The 24,520-nt window shown below is 38.4% G+C and overlaps 3 protein-coding genes across 5 annotated transcripts; 2 read left to right on the top strand and 1 right to left on the bottom strand.

Moving 5' to 3' along the window:
* The first annotated feature begins 1,984 nt into the window (after positions 1–1,984).
* Positions 1,985–6,560, top strand: ormdl2 (ORMDL sphingolipid biosynthesis regulator 2). Its single transcript, XM_068598185.1, has 4 exons — positions 1,985–2,097; positions 3,810–3,983; positions 4,587–4,738; positions 6,107–6,560. The coding sequence occupies exons 2-4, from the start codon at positions 3,810–3,812 to the stop codon at positions 6,240–6,242; spliced, it is 462 nt and encodes a 153-aa protein (XP_068454286.1). The 5' UTR covers positions 1,985–2,097; the 3' UTR covers positions 6,243–6,560.
* Positions 6,561–8,267: 1,707 nt separating this feature from the next.
* nemp1 (nuclear envelope integral membrane protein 1) lies at positions 8,268–14,225 on the bottom strand. Of its 3 annotated transcripts, none has more exons than XR_011079667.1 (10): positions 14,109–14,225; positions 12,814–12,935; positions 12,497–12,713; positions 12,333–12,405; positions 12,154–12,247; positions 11,931–12,045; positions 11,432–11,657; positions 10,943–11,119; positions 9,677–9,855; positions 9,085–9,223 (listed from the first exon to the last, which is right to left on the bottom strand). XR_011079667.1 is itself a non-coding variant. In XM_068598184.1 (10 exons), the coding sequence occupies exons 1-9, from the start codon at positions 14,218–14,220 to the stop codon at positions 9,843–9,845; spliced, it is 1,149 nt and encodes a 382-aa protein (XP_068454285.1). In that variant the 5' UTR covers positions 14,221–14,225; the 3' UTR covers positions 9,093–9,223; positions 9,795–9,842. The 3 variants fall into 3 exon arrangements, 2 of the variants coding, with proteins under 2 accessions (XP_068454284.1, XP_068454285.1); XM_068598184.1 differs by having other exon boundaries at positions 9,093–9,223; positions 9,795–9,855; XM_068598183.1 differs by lacking the exon at positions 9,677–9,855 and having other exon boundaries at positions 8,268–9,223.
* Positions 14,226–17,169: 2,944 nt separating this feature from the next.
* On the top strand, positions 17,170–24,499 carry cd63 (CD63 molecule). The gene is made up of 8 exons (XM_068597975.1): positions 17,170–17,286; positions 17,960–18,045; positions 22,003–22,191; positions 22,306–22,380; positions 22,478–22,576; positions 22,769–22,912; positions 23,772–23,855; positions 24,138–24,499. Exons 2-8 carry the CDS (start codon positions 17,980–17,982, stop codon positions 24,201–24,203), a joined length of 723 nt encoding a protein of 240 aa, XP_068454076.1. The 5' UTR covers positions 17,170–17,286; positions 17,960–17,979; the 3' UTR covers positions 24,204–24,499.
* Positions 24,500–24,520: the final 21 nt, after the last annotated feature.

Genomic DNA, 24,520 nt, shown 5'->3' with positions numbered 1-24,520 from the left:
CAGTCCCTGGATGCTCACTGGTACCAGAGGAGAGTATCCAACCACCAGCTCTTGCTGGAGTTTATCTGCAGGCGGCTCCACTGGCACCACCCTAAAAAGTCCTGGTCCAGTTCTCTGTATTCGATTGCAGAGTCGTCAAGAGAACTTTTGCAAGAAACAGTGACTAGAGTTATGTTAAAAGCCCAAATTAGGTTTTCAGCCTCTATCTAGAAGCAGGGAGAGAATAATGATATGCTCAAATAAGTTGCACAGGCAAAAGAACATTAAAAAAGTGTATAAAGCATCCAGTAAGGCATGCCAGCCTCTCTGTGAAGCTGTGACGCTCATCTCTAAAGTTGTTGTTGATCTTTGAAGATGATGGTGATGAACCAGAATAACCTCTGATGAGTGTATTGTGAGACTCGGGATGTGCTGGCAGTATTACTGTAACTTGTGTTTGCATGTTGATGATGCAAGCGGAAATGTCTATGTGTTAGTCACCTGTGAAAGTTTATGATGTCATTTAAAGTGTAAGAAATCCGGCCTCTTGTGTTTCTGATCATTTAGATATGACATTGAATATGAAAATATAAGGATACTGTAAATTGTAAATATCATCATTATGTTTATAAAAAATAGTCTATATAGTGCTTCAATATATGACATCACTCAGGAAACCAGAGTTCCTCAGTACAAATCATCCACTTCCTATTTTTTACACAACGCTCATGCTGCGGGGAAGCAATGTGCTGAGTGCGGCGGTGAAAGGCTGTTTTTGTTATCCCTTCCTCTTCTGAATTAGTTATTGTCCCTCATCCAAAATGGTCCTCCGTGCTACATATCTTATGTAATAAATGACATTATTATCCCATGCTTTGAGTTTACTTTCCTCTTTCTTCTGGTGCAAAGTTAAACCTCAGTTCAACTCATGCACGGTGACTTGATTTGAACATGAAGATTGATTAGATTTGTGTTTTTTAGCCTTATAGGTCAAAAACTGGTGCACAAAATATAAAATTCAATCTCGGAGTGTTAAGTGTTAACAGCTAACTCAGGAAACTTCCCTGCATTACTGGTTTAACAGCATTGTTTTTTAAATGTGATCTTGATTTGACAGGTACATATTTTACTAGACACGTCAACAAAAGCACTCACTCCCATCGGGTTACTTTTTTTAATGTAATTTATGTAAAAGTAGAAATCATGAGTCTTGCATTAAAATTTTACTTAATTAGAAGTACAGTAATATCAGCTAAATGTATTGAAAGTAGGAAAAGTATTATTTTACCGAATGCTCCTTTGCAGAATGTGTTATTGTTGTTGGATTTTGTTGACTGATGTATTAACATATATCTTATGTTGTAAACTGCACAACAATGGAGCTCTTTGGCACAGAACATGTACATCAGGCGTTGACGTTACATTAATAGGCCACATGACTACAAAAACTTACAGGATGACATCAGTCATGAACCACTAACTACCTATAGCAGCTGTTTATACTTGTGTGTGGTGCATGTGTGCAATTAGTGTTAAATTATGAGCTTTGCAAAGTATCGAGATAATTACTTAAAAGTCCTTAATTTTCTCAATCCACTTTATCTTTTCAGTTGATCAGAAACATACAAAATCCACACTCATGCATGTATTAACATTACATTACATGTCATTTAGCTGACGCTTTTATCCAAAGCGACTTACAAATAGTGCATTCAACGGTAAGTACGAAGTAGGAACAACAAGAATCAAGACAGAACAATTTCTCAAATAAAGTCAAACTACAAAGTGCTATCAGTAAGAGCCATCGAAGTGCTGCCTAAGTGCTGCTGTCAGTCTTTATCCAAGGTATAGTCGAAAAAGATGAGTTAATTAACGGTGATATTAAAGCTATTGCTCACGTTTACTGGGGGATCCAGGGACTTTCTTGGAAACTAAGAATTATTTCCTAGAAAAACGGAGGCAGTCCCGTCCCCTCGCCTGATCACCTGACGCTGATGAGGACAGGTGGACGCAGACGGGAGTTTTGTCAGCAGCGAAACGGAACCAGCCCGACGCTGCCGAGGGCGGGGCCAAAGAAAGAACGAGGAATTTCCTGTTGAGCTGCGACAACACAGGAAGGTAAAGTTTGCTCTGTTTTGAAAAGTTAGGTGTTTAAACCTCAAAATACCGAATGGGCGAGGCAAGTTGCTCAGGGTTTAGCGGAGGCGTTTAACCTCACCGGCAGTGATGTCGAGAGCATCACGACTTACATCCCGACCAACGTCACGTCGATCGAACTTTAGCGCGTCACCCTGTAGACGGCGGCTACTGTTAGCTTAACAGCTAGCATGAGCCCGTTGTGTCATTTAAAAAGGGAACCGTTGAGCTGAAAGTTTAACCATGTGGGTTTTGTGTGAATGGTTTGCTGTTGTTCCCGTGTAATATTTAGGAATTAAACGTTATCGCTGCTTTGTTATTGTTTTTTTGTTTTTTGTGGTGCCGATTGTTGTCTGAACGTTGCGGTTAGTTGTAACGCTAGCTGAGTGACGTAGTGTAGTCCTGAGCGGAAGGAAGCGCGTGTTTCGTTGCACAGCGTAAATCAGCCGGGCGGAGTCTTCTTGAGTCTTTCATCCAGAGTTGATGTAACAGTTAAGACATTTCACTTGTACAAGAAAGGTGCATTTTTTATATATATTTTAAAGTATTAAATAACAGTAATAAATAGACTATATGACATGTGAAATCAAGTCATATATTGTTTTTCCTATGTATATATAGTGTTTTTCATATGTATGTATAGTGTTTTTCTCCATAGTTTATATTCTTCCGCGTTACTATTATAGTGTGTTTCTATTTTAAAAAAACTGGCTCAGAGCCCTGCAAAAAAAATTCCAATGTGTCTGGACTGTTGGTCGATGCAGAAATGGCAAAATAAAAAACCTTGAACCTTAATTTGAAAAGCTGAACAAGTGACATTAAATGGTGGTGTAACTTAATGATTGTAGAAATTAATCAGTTTTCTATTCATGGACATGTCGATTAATGGTTTAAGCCAATTATATATATATATATATATATATATATATATATATATATATATATATATATATATATATATATAACACACACACACACACACACACACACACACACACACACACACAGTTAGTAATAACAGTTGCAAAGTACGTCGTGCACATTAGTTTTTAATCAACTGATTAACCTTTGTTCAAGTACTTGACTAATCAATGGTCAGTTTTGAAGAACCAACTTCTCAACTGGGGATTTGCTGAGGTTTTCTTATGTAATACTATATTTAATATCTTTAGGGTTTGGGGAGTTATCAGGTTTAAAACAAGATGTTTCACGATATCCATTTGGGCTTCGGGAAACTGTTTGGGGGGGATTTTGACTAAATAAACAGTGAATCAAGATAACTCGTGGCTTGTTCTATCATGTAGATACCGTTCAGTTGGAGCATTGTTGGATCCCTCCAATGTGAGAATGTGCAGCTTTTCTTTGTTTTATGTTCATGTAAACATGTAATATGACTTTGAAGAAGTGAAGAAAACAATAGTCTGATTAATAGTCCTTCTAATGAATGCAACAGCTGTTAAAGAAGTGCATAGATCATTTGCATACATTCACAAATGCAACTGTAGGGATGATTGTAACTATACGTGTCTGTATTGTTTGGTGATGGAATGAGCAAAAGCTAAGTTTCAGCAGATCAATCTCATAACTACTAGCGCTAGTTTTCTTAAAAACTCTGCTGGTGCCTCTTGAAACTAGCAGACGCTTTGTTTTCTGCATCTTGAACGCTCACATTGAGCCTCTCTTGTGTATTTAAGATGAACGTGGGCGTGGCTCACAGCGAGGTGAACCCCAACACGCGGGTGATGAACAGCAGAGGGATCTGGCTCACCTACATGCTGCTGACCGTCGTGTTGCACATCGTCTTGCTCAGCATCCCGTTCTTCACCGTACCGCTCGTCTGGACGCTTACTAACGTCATCCACAACCTGGTCAGTGAAAGAGAGAGAGCTACCGAATGTATTGTGACAACAACCCACAGATATTTGTTTGTATTGATCTTATGTAGTATCTCTGGCTGTGTAAAGGACCACTGTGGGCATTGTTTAAAACAAACATGATAAGTTAAATGAATCGCTTTTTTCCTTTTGGAAAATGCAGTTATTCACTTTCTTTCCAGAGATACGACAAGTTCCATAAACTTTCACATTTAGCTGTTGAATATTAAGCTGTAGTTTTCATTTCGATGGACTTGCATTAAAGTTCACACTGACCAGCACTTCACTTTTAATAGGCTGAGCTTAGCTCAAAACAGGAAACGAGGTAAAAAGCTTGCCTGGATCTGTCCAAGAAGAGATCATGAATATCCACTTATGCCAATCCCTCTTAATCACATTGATTTGCACAATATTTGTAAATCAACAGTCTCCCTAAAATCTACTTAATATATATTGATATCATGATATTTATATTGCATACAGCCCTATGAACTTTCACTTTGTTCCCCCCCCTCCCCCCATATGCAATGACAATGATCAGCTCTGCAGTCTAAGCATGACTTGACACCTGTGTGTTTGTGTGTTTGTCCTCTGCAGGTGATGTACCTGTTCCTCCACACAGTGAAGGGAACTCCCTTTGAGACACCAGACCAAGGAAAAGCTCGTCTCCTGACCCACTGGGAGCAGATGGACTACGGTGTCCAGTTCACTTCTTCGCGCAAATTCCTCACTATCTCACCAATTGTTCTGTAAGTATGTTCAGAAAGTCTGCAGGGGAGGAGAGAGGTCTCTTCCATTATGATTGAGAAACAGCCTTTGTTTCACATCTGGCCTTTTTGTTTTGAGATTATCTGGTAGCAACTTTAGCCGTCAAGCTTTTTGTTCATCATGATGACGGAGAGTAAACATCGGCACATCTTGTGCAACCTGGCAATAAAGTCCCTGAGTCTTGTTGCAGTACAGCTGATTTAGTCTCACTGTGTTGAACTGCTGAATAAAATAAACGCCAGGTAATCGTATTAAACAATTCAATGTCCAGACTGAAGGCTTGCTTCATCTCCTACCAGAGCAAAGAATCATTCATAGAATCATAAGAATTATTAGTTCTTGTCAGATGGAGCAATCTGGTTCACTTGAAAGGGATTTACATTTTCTTTAATCTATTCATTAAAAAAACACGGATGAGGAGTCTCAACAAGTTGCACCATTTTGTTCCATGTTGTTGGTGCGGTGGGAACATTTTGCTTCCTCAAAGTGGAGACAGAAACAGTTTGAGAACCTCTGAGTTATGAGGACGACAAAGGAAACGTTGCAGATATTCAACCGGACATAGCAGGGACTTTGCAATTAAATCAAATTCCTCTGATCACTCCTCATAATATTCTGGAGCACATTTCCATTATAAAAACTGAGGCAGCAGACGGTGTGAAAGTGAATAGTTGTGTCATTCTTTTGGTCATGGTTGTTCATGGGTGACTGCATCAGGAGCTTCTGGTGACTCATCCTGCTCTCAGCGTTTATATAATAGTACCTGACAGAAAAATAAAGATAGGGAGATAAGAGATTGTTGGTATATTTATGCGCAAAAACCTGGTTTTCATTTCCAAATTAATTTGTTTGAGGTCTAATTGAAGAGCGCCAGCTTTTAAACAAGGATGTAAACGATGAAGGTTTAGTCACGTTTGTTTAACAACAAGGATTGACACAATTAGGGAACACAATCTCTAAACGTATCTTTAGTTTATGAAGTTTTAAACACAATAACTTCTTCAAACTGTCACAGAAACCGAAACTATGCTTTAACATCATACAGAATGAAACGATAAGATAAGATAATCCTTTATTAGTCCCTCAGCTGGGAAATTACAGGATTACAGCAGCATTGCTCACAATTAAATGAAGATAAATATCAAGTAATATAAATAAACAGTAGAAAATGAACAGTAAGAAGAATATTAAATATACAGATGAAACAAAAAATGTGTATAAAAGCACTTAAACCTGTGAGCTGTTGCTCGAATGGAGAGTAACATATTTTCGGTTGCAAATCTTTTATGCTTTTGTTGCTTTAATGTAAATGTTGCATCTCCATTCACACCTTTCTTCTCTCTGTGCAGGTATATTCTTGCCAGTTTCTACACAAAATATGATCCCACGCATTTCCTCATCAACACGAGCTCCCTGCTCAGCGTCCTCCTTCCAAAGTTGCCTCAGTTTCACGGAGTGCGGATATTTGGGATCAACAAATACTGACGTTGCCGCCGGGAGACTGGATTTTAACCACCAATGGACTTCTAGTTTTTACGTTCAGAGGTTGAGGAGAAGAGAAGCAGATGGATGTGTCTTAACTGTACGGACTGTGTGGAGTAATATATGATCGAAGTTGCGCTTTGTGCCTCTTTGCAGCCTGGAGAAGAAAAAAAAATAAATGCGCTGCTGCTGTTATAAAAGACGCTATGGCTTCAAGAAAAGATTGTGACGTTCATTCATTACTGATTCCTGTTACAAACTGCACTGGCTGCACGTCTGTAAAACCCTCTGTTTTGTTTGCCATAAATGTGAATGAATGAATTTGGTGTGGTTCATGTTCTGAACGACACGTTTCTGTTTTCCTCCTTTATCTTGATTTACTGTGAAGGGTTTCCTATGCAGCATGCCTTCACACGCTATCACACACACAATCATGTAATTTACTGTTTTCTGAACTTATAAAACGAGCAGTGAGAGCTGCACGGTGTGAGCGCGTGGTCGTCTTATCTCTTCCACGTGGTCGAGGAGAAGAAATTCCTCGTTTTTTGTAAGAATTAATTGTGGAGCAGTTAGTCAGCTGTGGGGGAAACTCCAGACACTTTACATGATGCCGCTATGAGGGAGCTGTCACAGCGTGTACACTATGTTTGTATATCCAAGGGATTCCCCATAGCCCCCTCCTCCTCCTCCTCTTCCTCCTCCTCTTGTATGCAATGCGGTGTTGTCAGTGCAGTGAGGTGTCCATGTCGGTGATGCATTTCGTTGGGGGAAGTCAGCCATCGGTGATGCATCGGTCGAGCGTGCCCTGGGAAACACATGCAAATGATGTTATCCGTCATCGGCCGCGTTATCTATATGGTTATTGGGTCGTTTCCCCTGTGTTTCGAATGCAGCGAGGACATTCACAGTAGTGGGGAGAAGCCGGTGGTGGGATGCAGAGGAGAGACGGGCTAAATGTCATCAGATAGGGCTCACGATGAATGCAGCGTCGTGCCAATATTTACTAAAATGTACCCGATGGAAGATGTAGCGCTGTGTTCGTCATCCACTGCAGTTTCATCCCAGTTGTGTAACTCAGAAAATGTGTCTTTAGGTGCTCGATATGCAGAAACACTGAGAGCCTTTAGTGCACAGGATGATTGTGACTCATCACTTTGTCTTTGAACATCTGAAGCAAAGTTACTCGGAGAGATAGAAACAGCAGATATGAGAAAGGTCACTTTAAACCCGGTCATGTTTAACAGAAGAGTTGTAACGCAGACGGTAAACACAAGAAAAATCACCAGCTGGATCTAAGGGGGGGGGGTTTTCTTTTTGGTTACTGAAGGAAAGACAAAAGATGTCATTCATAAAGCTGACGCATATTCACAGTGTTGGTCATTTCTTATCAAAAAGCATCGAGTTAATATCAATCTCTTTTTAAAGCTCTGCACTATCTAGACTAGTTGTTCGGTCATTAAACAAATTCGCCGTTTACAGCTTTTTAAATTCAAGGATTATGTTATATTTAATTATATGCTTAATAACTTCTTAAACAAAACAAAATTTAAAAAAAAAGAGCTGTGGAAACCGTTTGTGAGCATTTTTATTGAAATATAAATGTGTTGCAGCTGTAAATGTTAACAGGAATCCATTAATACTGAATTAAAATATCTTGATTGAAAATCTATCAAGAAGTCTTGTGGTAGAGGAAATAGTGATCAGATGTTTGACCTCAAATACAAGTAGCGGCCCCTAAGATAAAATTACAGAAGTGCTTGCAGCAGAATGACCCACATCAGTGTGATTTTTATTATTATAAAGCAGATACATCACTGTGTCGCGTCTTGTGTTTCACCTGAAGCTACTTCCAACACTGTTGGGTAGTAGAATATTTAAAAAAACATCATATTTTATAAATGGATCTTTTATTTTGTGAGTAAAACCTTGATCTGCAAAGTAAAAATAACTATTGCCCTCTGACATGTAGTGTAGTAGAAAGGTAAAGGACATTGTCCTGGAGTGAAGAAATCCTCTTTGCACCCAGTGTACAAAAATAAAACCTCCGTTTATTGGTTCAACCAAAGCCACGTGCTCATGTAATAAACGTCTCGCCACTTTTTACTTACAACAATCTCATACAATGATGCTAATTCGTGCATGCCAGAGTTCAAGTACATTTTTTTATTCTAAATACTTTGGGGACACTTTATGTCCATTAAAAATGAAAAACACTGAAATACAAACTTGAGCAAACCTTTTCCTCCCTGAGCAGAAAGATAGAATAACCTCCACCGGCTCGTTCTGCCGTCACAAAGAGGAGAACGAGTCACTTTGTGAACTGCACCTGTAATCTGGACGCTCTCATTGCAGCCGATTAATCCATTCAGAGGGTGTGAACACAACATGTTTCAGGAACTAAAACTTAAAACCCCTTTCTAAAGCTAAAGACAACACAAACCATCACACAGTTAAAAGTTAAATTGCTTTTGTCCTCTGAAAACGGTTCTAATCAACAGTGACGTGTACATGTTAGTAACCTCGCCTTTGTTCCCTAAACAAAACAAGAGATTTGGCTTTATCGTACATTCTTTGAAAATTACTTTGACATTTTTTTTATGCCGATAACATCTGACCGCACGGTCGTGCCAGTTTTTTTTTGTGTCTTTCTGACCCGATATCACAATCCAGAGGTTTCTTAATCCAGCCTCCACAGTAATCACTTTGTCGGTCTGGACGTCTGCGCTGAAGCCACGAAGAGCCGTTCTCCGGCCACCTTTTCCAAAAAAAAAAAAAGGCAATGATGTCATGGAGTCCATCTTGGTACGTCTCTTAACACGGTGCCGTCTCCCTCCGGTATCATCATCGGCTTCATATTGTCTTCTTCGTCTTCCGTGTCAAATAACTCGCCCTCGAAAAAAGCTCCTCCGAAGCCGTATTCCTGCGCGTGAACAGACACCTCGTTGGACATCAGGTGAGGAGAGCCTTCGATGAAATCAGCAAACCTGTTGCATCAAATGGACAATATCAACACAGCGTACAACATGTCCTGGTCTTCAGGAGAAAGTGATGTCTGGCTACGTTTAAAGGAAAAGCACGAGATGGTTTCAGATACCATTAATCAAAAATGTGATATAGTTGATCACTAAAATCAATAAAAAGACTAATTATCACCTCTCAACCCCTAAACATAACCCTAACAAAGCAATGCTACTTCTTCTATCCAGCAATTGTTAACTAATGCATCGTAATATGTCTGCAAACGTGCAACATTAATAGGCTAAAAAATCCACGTTGTTTTTAAATGGCCAAGGAATATAAAATAAAAATCAGTTTTGAGATGATTGTGATATAAAAAAAGTTTGAAACCCCTTGAAAGCTTTCATGTTTTACGTTGAATCAAAAATAGATTTGAGGTTTTTTAATGTCATTCTTCCAAAAAGGGAAACGTCGCCCACCTTTTTTTTACGTGGATGTCCAATCAGCGTTGGAGGTAAATGTAGTGAAGTGAGGCCTTTAATACCTCGGTGCGTGTTATATTGATCCAGAAAGCTGAGTTCTTCTGCCTACACGTACCAGGATGCACTGCTCTAGAGACGCTGACGCCTGGAGAGTCCCTGCCGTCTATTTCCTCTCGCTAATGCAGTGGCAACCCAGAGAAATCAAAGGAAAGTTAAAAATAGCCTGTAGTTCTTCCTTTGCATCCAACAACAGTCACATCAACATTTTTAAAAGTACAAATGTAACGACTTTCAACACCTTTTTACTACCTATACCTATGATGAAAAGAAAAAAAAACCATGCTGCGCGCATGCAGCAAACAAAAACTTGACTGCAGTTTATTGAATTTAAGTGGTATAAATATTTAGTGAACAATAGCTAACATAACTGCATTCTTATCAACAAAATGTGACGGTATGGACCCAGTATGGTAGAAAACAATGCCGCCTGAATGCACCATCACACATACGACTGCTCTGTGGAGACAACTAGGATGCAAACTTATCAGGGTGAGAACAACAGGGACACCGAACATCACCCTTGTGGGACGCCCCGTCTTCTATTTCAGACCAAACAATTGTGTTATAAGACGCAGGGTGACGGCCAAATGACGGCACTGGATGCAGAAAAAAATGATTTTATAGCAAACTCAGCTTTCTAAGTCAAAATCACACGCGCTGAGGAATTCAGACGTTTCTATAGTTTAGTTGCCGCAAATAATGTGCCACTGTTGAGCGTCTGAGCCTGCATTATAGTGGCTGGCCGAGTAATTAAATACTCTTTCATGCCAGTAGGTAGCGCCATAATTACCTCCCACATATGCTGTTTTATGCTACAACGTGACATTTTGTAACTTTTTTTGTTGTTGGTGTGACTCAAGATTTCTCAAAAAAGGTTGAAAACACTGCTTTAATCAACTAAATGTACCTTAAACACAGTTTTCACATTTCCCTTTGAATGACCTTTGTGAAATAGTAATTTCAATTAGTTTCAATTGATTCGAGCCAACAGGTGAATTTGGCGTCTATTCATTTCATTTCATTATTACCCCTGTTAATACTTTTTATCAGCTTTGTGTTGAATTACAGTATCTCTTCATGGTAACAGCTGGACCCAAGTGTAAAGTTTAAGTGTCTTTTTATTTTTGTGACACAAAGCTGCATTAAAGCAGATGCGTTTTAATAAATTATACATTTCTAGGAACAGAGCGTCAGGATCGGCACCTTTTCGGGGACTGGATCCTGGACACCGTCTTCCAGGGGCTGAACTCGGGGCTGTTGCAGTGCTTCCTCAGCTCATCCAGAGCTCGCAGAGTCTCTTCCTCCCCCTGCTTTTGATACTCTTCCTCAGTTAACAGGCGACGGGGCTCCGGCTTCCAGCGAACATACCGCTTCATTTTCCTGCAAAACACAACAAGAAAAAAACAGATAAGACATAAATATGACTACTTATTCTGAAAAGGGAGAATTCAGTATTATGTTTTTAAAAAAACACGTGGATGCAAGACTTTCCACACAATAAATGACTATTGAAATATAGATTATCACATACACACGTGTTATTATTAATAATGATTATGATATTGTGACACTGTTTACAACCATTGAGGTGCATTACACCACATAAGCCAACAATATGTTAAAAGTTTATTTTAAAGTCCCATTTATTATGGTACTCTTACGCCACCTCCTGGCGGCACTGTGAACACGCACCTCCATGCAGTAACGGTCAGAAAGACGGGGTACTCCAGATGTTTCGAGAACAAAGCTGCCACGATGATGGCGAATGCGACTTGCTGGATTTGAATCCCAAAATAAATCAAAAGTAGGCCGAACAGCTGCAGCGTCCACGACAAAATGTTGATGCTCTTCGCGTCCACCAGAGGACCGTAACGGTAGCACACGACAAACGTGATGAATCCCACCACTGCCACATAACCTGGCAAAAAACAGACAAAATGATGCTATTACATTATTGTATATGTCACATTTATGGTCTTAAAATTACAATATTGCTTATCACAATTATTTCTGGAACAATAAATCGTCCAACAAAAGTAGGTAAACTTAAAAGTCTCCACTCTTTAACTTATATAAGTCATTCTCAAGGTGACACATGTAGTGGATGCATATCTTTCTTTCATAAATAGCTATCTAATATGCTATATTAAGAGTCTTGCTCTATAAAGTATAGGTAACAGAGGGTCAGTACCTAATGCCAAGTTCCAGTGTTCTCGCAGGATTACGCCGAGGTTCCTGAAGACAAGTTGGATGGCGTACAAAGAAAACGACCAGCCGCCAAGAATCAAGACATAAAAAGGGCTTTTCTGCAGCAACAACAAACACAAAAGAGCACAATAATTAATTGGAGTACGAGGCCAAAAGTGATTTAACTCATAGAAACATGGATATTTGTGTGCAATGAAATTCCTTACCTTTGGCAAAAAGCGTGACAAAATAAAAAAGAGGATGATGAGCGAGGCGATCATGCCGGTGCTCATACCAGCCGAGTAGAAGAAAACTTGACTCCTTCATTTAAAAGTCAGGAAAAGAAATAGTTAAAACATTCATTGCTGTAAAATCCTAACAATGAAACACAAGTTGATAAAACTACCTGCTGAGTGATCCTGCGAAGATGAACAAAGACGCTCCGGCGAGGAAAACCAAAAACAGATAGAAATCAAACTCTGCAAGGAAAAAAAAAAGGACATTGTGTAGATTTTGATATCCGTCAATAACCGGCAGATGAAGTGTGTGTATTTGTGTTTTTACACTTACTACGAAAGGGCTTGACCGTGTACTTTGTTTGGTCCGCAGGGTCGATCTTGAAGCACGTCTTCTTGCTGAACAGATTGATGTTAATAGTGGTTTCGTTGTGCCGCTCACGCAACAAGCTCTGGAACCAGCCCCAGACGCTGAAGCGGTCCAGCTTCTGCAGCTCTTCCTCCCCTTCCACCATTTCCACCTTGAACACGTTTGAACTCCACACTTTGACCTGTCAGAAATATTCATTAGTAACGGTTGATATAAAAGTGCTGCATTAAATACACACCAAACATATCTGAACTCAACTAACCACTATTTGTGTGACTCACCTGAATTCTTGTCCATGTTTGCCTCCAACTCGGGGCCACAGAGTTTTCGTAACAGAACCTGTTGGACCCCGACATAACGTATAGCTTTCCATCCTGGAGATCAGTTACGGGATGTTTATTACCTGCGTTTGATAAGAAGAGACATGCATGTAATACTAAGATTGTGTCACGTGTTGCTTGATAGGTTGGGCTCTTTGTGACATGTGAAACATGTTTCTTAAAGCAAGGGTTTGTGTATTTTTTTGGTTTGTATTGTCAATAAGACCACCCCGTAAATACGCCCTGACTTCCTTGTCTGCTCCAGGTTCTGTGATTCTTATTGGAAATCTTACACTATGTGCCACAAATATATACTTTCATTTTTAAAAAAGGCAGCAAGACTGGGGAAGCTCCCATCTTAATCCGCAGTAGATTATTACAATTAATGTCATTATAACCTGTGTGTTATTATTGTCACATACATATAGTCATCATTTAGTAAAACCCTAATAAACAGACTATAAAACAACTGTTTTGTAACTGTGATGTACTTTTTCAAGTTGATCAATGGTCAAATCATCACCTCCCAACAACATAAAATAAGATAATCCTTTATTAGTCCCTCAGTGGGGAAATTACAGGATTATAGCAGCACTGCTCACAAGCGATAAGATTTTTTTTTAAAAAGAATCAAGTAATATAAATAAACAGTAGAAAGTAGAAAGTAGACAGATTTTTTTTTTTAAATTAGCAGTAAAAAATAAAATTACATTTACAGATGGAATAAAAAAATTGCATAAAAGTTCTTAAAGTGAATATAGCACCAGTGCATGAATAAAAGGGGATTAAAAAATACTATATCATATGGGTAAAATAATACAGTAATCATAAGCGTAGCAGGTGTTACTATATCATTGTTATTACGTCATTGTTTTCACTAACTGAATACCTTTTCAGTGACGCTCGGGTTCTATAATTAGCGTGACAGCTATACGCAGCGGGCGGGTCGGGCTCGTAAACTCAGCGGTAATTCAGGTTTCACAGATTTGTTTTTTCAGCCCAATTAAAACAGTTAAATACATGATAGCAACTGATTAAATGTTTCCCCTACACAGAGACAGAATGAGAGAGCAGTCAGCAGCAGTTGGGCTGAGAGAAAAGCTGAGCATCAAGTCACTTATGCACAGTTTCACTTAGCTTACCTCAAAAAAACAAAACACGAGCTAACATGAGTTAGCCTGATCGATGCAACTTGTTTTAAAATATATATCACGTTAGTGAAGTTGTCCGTTATGGTGGTCATCGCTGCTTCTTACCTGTATCGTGGTTTCCTGATGTCTGAGGTAAACAGAGAAGTAGCGCCATGAAAACCGGTAGATTAGCACTTATAGAGGGGAAGCCGTTTGCCATTTTCATGCATCCCGCCATGATGAGCCTCAGTGTTGTTTTGTCCCGCCCATTCCGCTTCTGACAAGTTCGGTTGAGTTACAGGCCGTCGAGCCAATCACAGAGTCACACGAGATGTCGTCACCGTTGTTGTGCGTTCAACGTCTCTCAAAGTGAACCGTCGGGATAAACTTATGGCTCGATCAATCTATACTTACATTTAGTATAAATAGACCAATCTCTACACTATATTTAGGATAATTAGCCTCTATGTTGGTGTTTTTTTTTTTTGTTTAAAAAAATACATTAATTAATAAACAGAAGAAAAATGTCCCACACACTGTATTTTTCGCTTGTCTTCAGAGATATGTATTGACAACGTTTTGGCATATCGACTTACATTAGTTTACATTACAAAACAATGTCTTAAATAGGTTGGTGACAATACACAATGAAATCAGTCAAATCATAAACATCACATAATGGCACCAAAGGCCAACAATATCAGCATAATGCATGCACATCCACATAATGAAGAAAAGCTGCAATACCAAGATAAATCTTTATAACGTGTAGTTTAGAATTGTTTGGCGCTTGACAAATAGGTATTTTAGAGTCAGTTTTTATGAAGAGTTAGATTTGAAAATGACAAGTTCCTTTTGCATGAATTACTGTTAATTACAACGAGTTTCAACTTACACAATGTTGAATTAATCAAATTAAAACACTGTATTGTCAAAAGCTGGGTCTACTGCATCATAATGAAATGTTGCATTTGACAGATTCTCCCAAAACATAATTTAAGTGCAAAGAAAAAAAAGCATCCAAACATAAATAAACCTGTGTCGCCCCCTTGTGGACAATTAGAGGATGTTCCATCAATTTGAGGACATTGAGAGCTTTGTAAAACAAACCAACATACGTTTAATATAATTTTATTTTGACCTTTCAGTACATGTACAAGAGACACCTACACACGAGCCCCCACCATGACGCAAAATAAAATAAAATAATATAATAAAAGCGAAGTGAAATAAACACACAAACCCCAAAGGTTGCCAAGGTATCAAAGCATTGCCCATGCATGACCAGATACACTGTGTATACAGTGTCTTCAGTCGTGTGACCTGAATGTCCAAACAGGCGGAAACTGTCTGCTTATTGACACGGGCCCGGGTTGAACAATGAAGATGATTTGTATCTAATCAAATACACTTTTCACAAAGCCACAACATCAACAACTATAGGATGGAACATAATACATGCTAAACATCATTATTTTAGCATTGTCATTGTGAGCATGTTAGCCTATAGCTCAAAGTACAGCTGTGTGTGTAACTACAGCCTCACAAAGCTGCAAGCCCGGTTGTCGACTCTGAGTTGTGTTACTTTACCACTGCCCTGAGCTGCAGGCCTGTGGTGAACTCATGGCTTAACCACATGACACAGCGTTTTAGCTGCGCTGTCATTGCGGTCTGACAGCTACAGGAGGATTCAACATAACCCTTCTGCTATATGTACTTTTTCATAAACCAGCCAAATGAAAATGCTATTTCAAATCCAGTGTGCGTAACTTGTACATGCAGTGAACATATACAGTAAGCTGATATTAATATGGTTTTCTCAGACGTGTGCATGTTTACTGAGGTGTTTGCTTTTGACACTTGTGGTACAATAAGCGTGCACGGTGCAGTGAGACAAACCTGAGGTCAACAATTAGCTTCACTGGATTCAACTTATCAGCATGAATGTAAGAAGAAAAGTAGTTTGAGTCCTCACTGCTTTTATAAATCATAGCACACAGAATCAGAAGGAAAACAAATTCAGTAATTCAATAGGTCATATAAACTTTGCTTGGTCGATCATTTAAAAAAAACATAGAACAGTGTTGCATTCAAGTTATATGTACATGAGCTTTAAATACTGAATTATTTTGTAGTATTTAGAGAGACTTGATTTTTACCGCTAGAAGATAACTAAAAGTTCACTTTGTCCAGTCTTAACAATTCAAAATGAGAATACTTACTTTGTCAAAAATGAGCACATTGACAATTTAAACGCCTGTTTAGAAATGTTTCTGCATTTGAAATCTTTGAGCATATTGCTAAAGAAGACAGTTATTCATCAGTCTGAGGATGTGACTCAACAGATAGAAGAGGAAATAATTGAGAAAGTCTGTTTCTTCAGGCCTTTGACGAGTTCACAATGCCTTCCTTCCTGTTGTGAATACCAGTTTCTATGTGTAATAAACATGTATAGCTATGAATAAAAGAGAAAAAATAAACTGATCATTCCCTTAACTGATCTATGAGGAAATAGCAATGTTTTTTTTTTTTAATTTACAGGTTTATGAACAGGTATGAGGGATGTGCAGTGGTAGAAAGTTACAACCTGGCTGAGTTGCACCAACAAGGATTAACTCTTAAACTAGGTTTAAACCAGGTTTGTTTTTTAATCCAGTTGCACCAAACTTCAACCATAGTTTAACTTTAACAATTAATCCTCTGCAAATCTAACCCTTTGGCAATCTCTGTTTATTTTCCATTTTATATCTAGGTTAAAATCTGTTGCACCAGTTAGCCCTAATGTCGGCCTACTTGAGTACAATTTAACTTTTTTTTTTTTGTATTTTCTTCAGTACATTTCAGAGTAAAATATTATACTTCATCCACTCCATTTGTGTTAAAACTTTAGTTAATCATCATTTGCAGATTCAGATTAATAATTCAATATGTAATTAAAGTCGCTGAAATCTGAATTTCTCAAGTGCAAATACTTCTCACAATTGTACTGAAAGTAGCCTACACTACTTGAGTAAATGTACTTTTACTTGGTCAATATGTAATACGCTTGTTAGTTGTACTTATAAGTAAACCATCTGGATACTTCTTTACAATAGTACCAGCTAGCAGACGGAAAGTTGTGTGTTTAACGAGGAGACCTTGAAGGCGGCATGAAGCGCTTAGGTCAATAAAAGGAGAAGTAGAGGAGGTGGGAAGTGAAGGAGCCAAGGGAGGAGCGACTATAAACCGCACAAGTTAACGTTTCAACACTTTGTCGTCGTCTTCGCAGCTCATCGCAGGATTTTACAGACTTCTTCTCCAAAAGGTACGCCTCAAAAAGACCATTTCATTCTCTGTTAGTCACCGTTTCGTTTAAAAAAAAAAAAAAAACACTATTTAACAAAACGCGCGTTAGTAAAAAAGAAAAAGAGAGGATGTTTTCAGCTTCACCCTTTGGTGATGATACGTTTCTAAGACTTAACTTAGTTATCAAATTTCACAAATTGAATAAGAGAAAGTGTCTTTGTCATTATTTGTTTGCTCGTGTTTCGGGGTATTTTCCGGTGCTTAACGGTCCGGGGTCGCGGCTCCTCTCGCGGGGCTGCGCTTCTTCCGCAAATCGGTACTTTCAATCCCTTCAGTTCAAGTGGGCCCAAGACTATGTGTCACAAAGCCTGAACATTTCATTTAATAGTATTTAAAAAGGACCGGCCTGCCTCTATTTAAGGGCTGGTTAACTCCCATCGCCTTGGTTGTGTTAAATTCAGTCAAGTTATAATATGTGTGGTTCACTGACCTACTTACTAAAATGTCTCGATGTAAGGCTTTTTTTTATTATAGCTTAACCATCCACCAGAAATCAAATGACTCATATCTTCCAGTCTGCTTCTGCACACTTTACAGTGGGATGTAATGTTCACGACACTATGCCCTGGAAAGAGTGAATGTGTGTGTGTGTGTGTGTGTGTTTTCAATACATGTTTATGTGTTTGATCCAGGAAACAGATCCGGATCAGCCATGGTTGTCGAGGGGGGAATGAAATTTGTCAAGTTCCTGCTTTTCTTTTTCAACTTCATTTTCTGGGTGAGTATCTGCTGACTACCTCTTTCAGTGTTTACAAGCTGAGGCAGCAGAGTGAACGCAGATGGCAACGAAACATATAGTTTAGTTAGGAAGTGGAGGCCGAAACTGAGGAAAACAAACACGAAATGAGGCCACTTATTGTTGTCTGGTGTTGATTTAAGTTATCAACGTGCAGGCTGAATTATAGACTAGTTGTGTTGGCATTCCTCCTTTTTCTAGCCCTCGTGACTCTGGTTTTATTGCCCAACTTTGAGATATTCATATGTTACATATTCATCTGTAAAATCAGCTGATGAGCAAACATACAAACCTTTTTGGCATCACCTCTTGATTTATTCTACCTGAGCACTACACCTGGCTCACATCACTGGTTTAATATCAAATGCATGAAAGCAGAGAAGGGACGTGAACACGAGGACATAGCGAGCACATCGAGTGTTTCCTGGCTGTAAAGCGCTTTGCAGTTTCCTCGTTGTGTGTGTGTGTGTGTGTGTGTGTGTGAGCTGCACAGTGAGCGAGGCGGTGATGATGATGGAATGTGAATCTTATGACCAGGTTTGAAAAAGTGTGACAAACGGCATCATGTGACGCGTCCAGATCAACACCTTGTTTTTTTCTCTGCAACAGCTCTACGGAAAATTTGACATCGTCAACTCTGATAATCGTTTCACATGAGAGGAAGTACAGAAATAGGAACATTTTATTTAGTTGAATGAAGGAAAAGTACTTTATTAATCTCCAAGGAGAAATTTTTTGTTGCTTTACATTTATGAGACTTCAAGCTAACATTAGTTTCATTGCTGATGATCGTAACACTTTTATACAACTTTTTTTTCTCGTTGTTGCTGTTTTTGTTCGTCTCTTTAGACTTTTGGTTGGATAAAAACAAAAGATTTGAAGATAACAAAAACAAACCAAAACAGCAGGAGTCATTTTTAACACACTATATTGTTGTAAGCAGATATATGTGTGTACTTATGTGGTTGTAGTATAGACAAATACAATGGAGGCTAATGATATAACAGGAATGACATCGTAAAATCATGACATGTATATAAGATAAAATAATCCTTTATTAATCCCTCAGTGGGGAAATTACAGGATTACAGCAACAATGCTCACAAGTAATAAGTAATAAGATAAAAGAAAAACAAGTAATATACATAAACAGTAGAACGGTAATAAACAGATTAAAGATTCAAGAATAACAAATTTGCAGTAAAAAAGAAGAATATTAAATTCACAGATGGAATAAAAAATATACAGATGATATAAAAATTGTATTTATAGATGGAGTAAAAAGAAATTGTAAGAATATTAGAAGAAGTTATTAATAAACATGTACACATATATGTTTTATCTGCTCACAACTACAATACAGTGTATTATAAATTACTTATTAAATGTTCAAACTGCTTATGGATGCTAAGTAGGAGGGTGAAAGCAACTTGTTATATCTTTGATTTATTTTTGTTTAATTAGATTATATTATAATATACAATCTTTCAGCTCTGCATAACTTTATTAAGAAATGAGAAAGTCAAGCTTAATGAAAAAACATAACTTGGATAAATATATAGGTTTTTTCCATCATTCTCTCTGTTGTATTCTCTTTATGGCGGGTCTTTGCGCTGTTTGCTCGGTCTTTTCTTTCTTTCATGTTTTCCTACGTCAAACATCGGCCACGTTATTTGACTCGAGCTCAAATATTTACACTGGTGTTGCCAACGAGGAGCTGCTCGGCCGAGACGAGAGCTTAACCTGGAGAACAAACAAGTACCTTTGCAGACGTAAAGGTGACTCTCAGTCTAAATATTTAATTTTATGATTTGAGCATTTCTAGTGTTTTTACATTAAAATTAGAAGGTCTTAGTTCATTTGTTTATAGCAAGGCGAATAAGCTGCTTTTTAAAAAGATGGTCAGGAAAAACTAGTATTGAGAATTAACTTATTTAATGAAGAAATAGCTCTACAATAATAATAATAATCTGTCTCCTGTGCTGCTTTCTGCCAGGGGGGTTTTGTTGAGTGATAAAAAAGAAGTCTGATTGTTGTTCGTTGTCAATATATCAGCCTTATCGAGGTTATCACCACATTATTATTATTTATCAACAAGCTGAAATAATGATTTCAACTAAATAATATTGATAAGCCGCAATGTTAATCCTGTGAGCAGTGATATGTGCTCATATTTTCAATTATGATAAAATAATGTGATTATTTTATTTGTGAAAATAAAGTTGCAGTTCGTTTTGCTCATTTTAGTGAATTAACCAACAATGAGTCCAAAGTTAAAGTCACTTGATTTTCCAAACTGGTCATAGATTCACTCTACTTCTCTTCTCTTCATTGTCTTCATGTGTCACTTGACCAGTGACGTCCTCTTCCTCACACCCTGATTTGATGAGGAGGATGTTTTATCACATGAGCTGCTGTCTGCATCACTCAGAGGTAGTGCTAGCACGTTAGCATGCTAGCGTTGAGTTGCAGCAACTGCAGAATATTTTCCTCATTGATTAATCAGCTTTCTTAATGAATCATTTGGCAATGCAACTATATTGAATATATGATATTATTAGGCATATATTTCTGCTGATTGACTCCCTTCCTGGTCCCACGACACAGTTTTTTAACTGATAAAGTAAAGGAGGTGCAGTCAGTGCAGCGTGAGATTTGCTTTGGAGCCAGTTGATCCCAGCTGATCCCAGTCAAACAGTTCCCCCCTACGCACTGTTTGTAAAAGATGAAGTGATTAGTTCTCCTCACCCCACCCAGCGACACGCTTCATCCCAACACAACTCATCATCTGGTCGTTTTCACGTCAGCCTCCAGGAACTGAAGGATGTCGCAACTTCCTCTCATCTTTTCTAGAATGAGTGCGTAACCGTTTGGTTTGAGGGATGTCTGTATATGGAAGTCTGAATCACGTTTGATAGTTTGTGTTACTTATTTTTAAAGTGCCGTACTGCAGCTCTGTATTGTGTTTCCCTTCTCCCAACATATAATGACGTATTGTGTATCTTATCTTGTACTGTTTGCTCGTGTTTTATGTTTGTTATGGTTGGTCGAGGGACTGCAGATGCTAATTAGCTCGAGCTAAACTCTGGTACAGAGCATTGAATGGGGACATTTATGTTTTAACTGTACATGGTCCCTTTTAAATAAAGATACATACATATATATATATATATATATATATATATCTATATACATATATACACACATATATATATATATATATATATATATATATATATATATATATATATATATATATATATATATATATATATATATATATATATATATATATAGTTCGCCTTCAGTCGCTGCTAATTAGCACACAAAACTGAAAAGGTGGACATAATACTCATCATTTACCTTCTGAACATTAGCATGATGCCAAGGTGAAGAATGCGTGTATAATAATTACTGAGTACTGGTGTCCAATATTGGTACAGTAGTGTTATTCCCATCATGCAACAGGCCCAGCCAGCATGCTGCTGCACAGCAGTGATGTCATTATTTGCAAGTTTTTCAAATAATAAATCCCATGACTTAAAATATACAATACAAAGAGTAATAATTAACTATGTTTATGGATGGAGATGTTCTGTTGAAGGCTCCATTGCAATAGCGACCAATGGGAAAAATGCTTTTTGGGATTTTTTTTATTGTCATATGATGGCCATCAAAACAATACCACGCAATTTTTGTTTTAAAAAGATAAATTTGTTTTGGGAAGACTTATTTTAGTGTATTTCAACATTACAATAAATATTTAGCAGCGGTTACATTTCAAAATTAGGTATTCAGTTAATGCATAAAACTAAAAATATGGCGGTCTCTCTTTGTGTTAACGTTGTGTCGGCTTAAAACAAGACAAAAACATTCGTATTACATGAAAAGAGATGCCAAAAATCCCAACTTGATTCAACCTCCTTCTCTTCCCTGCAGCTATGCGGCTTAGCGTTGATTGTCGTGGGAATCCTGGTGCAAGTGGGAATCCACAAAACCTTGCTCATGAAAGACGTGTCGGCCTCGGCGGCTCCCGTCGTCATCATCGCTCTCGGCGTGGTGATTTTCTTCATCGCCTTCTTCGGCTGCTGCGGCGCCTGGAAAGAGAACTACTGCATGGTCACCACGGTAAACCCCTTTAGCGTGGCGCTAACACGTTGAATTCACTTTGTGGTGCAGATGAATGAACAGCGTGTGTAGAAAACCTGTGTTGTGTAACTTTCATGTCTGTGTGTGTCCCAGTTTGCCATTCTGCTCTTGCTGATCATTCTCGTGGAGATCGCAGCGGTGATCGTCGGCTACGTCTTCAGAAACAAAGTGAGTGTCCAATATTTCTTTGTGTGTGTGTGTGTGTGACTGTGAGAACATGCAGAAAGGTGTTTGCTCACCTCCCATGTTGTGTCTCCCGTTCAAGCTGTCCAACATCGTCCAGGACAGCCTCACTGACATGATTGCCGGGTACGCGAACGGCACGGATGAATTCAAAAGCACCGTGGATAAACTGCAGGAGGATGTGAGTGCGGCGTCAATTTTCACCTATTCACTGTTTGCTGACCGCACCTTGACATAACACCGCTGCATCCTGTTGGCCTGCACTGCATGACACACCACTGCTGCCATCTGTTAACACAGGCACTGCGTCCTTGTACTGCACATCGCAGATGAGTCCATATTCAATGTTTTCCCACTTGACCTTTACTTGCAGTTGAAATGCTGCGGCGCCAACAGTTCCTCTGACTGGAGAGCCTTCGGGATCGATGGAAACTCGGTGCCGGACTCGTGCTGCGTGACGCTCGCGCCCGACTGTGGAAAGGGGACCATGACAGACGCTGCCAAAGTGCACCAGAAGGTAAACCCTCCGGTTGAAGTCAGTGAAAATGAGATATAGAGTTCACATCAAACAGACGACACACACAGTGGGACATGCAGGGTTTGCATTAGCAGTGACTTAATGCAGTAAAACTGTTCACATACATAGTTTACTTCCTGCTATCAAATAAAGGCATGCAAGAACAATTATAAATAACAGAATCAAATGACTGCTTTATATAAATATTGGTCAGAGTTGTACTTTCTTTGTTTGCATTAACATCATTTAGTTTATTTAGACTTGTAAACAGAGCAGGACATTTTACAGATGAAGAACTAATCCAACATTGCAGTTATACGTTGCTTTCAATCCTCTTTCAGCTCATTATCTGAAATTGATTAAACGTCAAAGATCTACAAAGCTAAATACTAAATAGTTGCGATGACATAAAGTCCATATTAGGCAGAAATTCAATGCGATAATAATAATTCACTGTGCAAAATATAGACTCGCGACACACTTGTGTGCGTCGCAAGTCTATATTTGGTGCATATATTTCCATATTTGGGGTAATAACGCTTTGTTCATTTCCGTATTTTGTCGCCTCTTTTCAATGTGTACGGTGTTTTGTTTGCTAAGTGAGACGTGACTAATTCAATACTCATCGAAGACGTTAATAAGGTCACAAGAAAAAGAAAAACGATTCCAAGAAACATAGTTAGATTTTGCAATAATGAGTATTATCTTTACACATGCAGCGATGGAGCGCGTTCAAACTATAAGAGGAACTGAAGCTAAAGTCAACATTTTACCATAAAGCAACCCCAATAACTCAACTATTAAAAAGTTCCATATTGAATCTAACTTTAGTTTTGTGTTGTTGTTGTTGTTGTTGTAGGGTTGTCATGATGCTTTGGAGGCTTTTCTGAAGAAAAACATCCTGTGGGTGATAGTTGCAGCTCTTATTATTGCCGGCCTGCAGGTACGTAACATCAATAATAAATATAAAATAGAACATTTTACGCCCTAACATGATTTTATATGAACGATAGTGTTAATGTGTTTGATATAATTAAAAAAAACTTGCCTTTTTCAATTTGATGTTTTAAATGTTAGGTTTTTAATGTCACTAGGATTTTATTTTGCTTCTCCAAGTGCAACAGGATGGATTTTATTCCATCTGTCAAACATTTTTTATTGCCGGCAGATAATCAGACAGATCTTGTCCTCTCCTTCTTGTGCTGTTATCGTTTTTTAATTCCAGATTCTGGGCATCGTGTTCTCCTGCTTGTTGATGAGAGGCATCCGCAGCGGCTACGAGGTCATGTGATTCACCTTCACGCCGGAGAGGAGCCGTCCGCTCGCCCTCACTGGGATCTTCAATTGGAAACCTGTAAAATGTTCATTTTATACTTTGGATATAATGCACAGAACAGTAGAGTTTCTCGTGTTTTGATTTTGGATTATATTTTCATAGGTTAACAACATTTCTGCTGCGTTAATGTGTTTGTAGGAAATTATGTTGTCCGTTTCTGTTGGTTATGAGGAATCTAACACTTTTAGTTGTTCTTAAGATCTGTTTTTATGTTTCGCTGTTTCTGTTTTTATTAAAGACTCTTTAACTTATTTCTGAATTAATTGAAGCGT

This window comes from Clinocottus analis, unplaced genomic scaffold (assembly GCF_023055335.1).
Source record: "Clinocottus analis isolate CAN_PGR_092001 unplaced genomic scaffold, fCliAna1.0.p SCAF_4, whole genome shotgun sequence".
NCBI classification, from domain to species: Eukaryota; Metazoa; Chordata; class Actinopteri; order Perciformes; family Cottidae; genus Clinocottus; species Clinocottus analis.
This window is presented reverse-complemented; position numbering and strand designations above follow the sequence as displayed.

Bases quoted from the DNA above. Each gene is read 5' to 3' on its own strand.
- ormdl2 (XM_068598185.1), top strand. From the start codon at position 3,810: ATGAACGTGGGCGTGGCTCACAGCGAGGTGAACCCCAACACGCGGGTG. The intron at 3,984-4,586 runs GTCAGTGAAAGA...TGTCCTCTGCAG, and splicing joins CTAACGTCATCCACAACCTG to GTGATGTACCTGTTCCTCCA. The intron at 4,739-6,106 runs GTAAGTATGTTC...CTCTCTGTGCAG, and splicing joins ACTATCTCACCAATTGTTCT to GTATATTCTTGCCAGTTTCT.
- nemp1 (XM_068598183.1), bottom strand. From the start codon at position 14,220: ATGGCGGGATGCATGAAAATGGCAAACGGCTTCCCCTCTATAAGTGCT. The intron at 11,658-11,930 runs GTACTGACCCTC...GTTTTTTGCCAG, and splicing joins ACACTGGAACTTGGCATTAG to GTTATGTGGCAGTGGTGGGA. The intron at 11,120-11,431 runs GTGCGTGTTCAC...TGTGTTTTGCAG, and splicing joins CTGACCGTTACTGCATGGAG to GAAAATGAAGCGGTATGTTC.
- cd63 (XM_068597975.1), top strand. From the start codon at position 17,980: ATGGTTGTCGAGGGGGGAATGAAATTTGTCAAGTTCCTGCTTTTCTTT. The intron at 22,192-22,305 runs GTAAACCCCTTT...TGTGTGTCCCAG, and splicing joins ACTACTGCATGGTCACCACG to TTTGCCATTCTGCTCTTGCT. The intron at 22,381-22,477 runs GTGAGTGTCCAA...CTCCCGTTCAAG, and splicing joins GCTACGTCTTCAGAAACAAA to CTGTCCAACATCGTCCAGGA.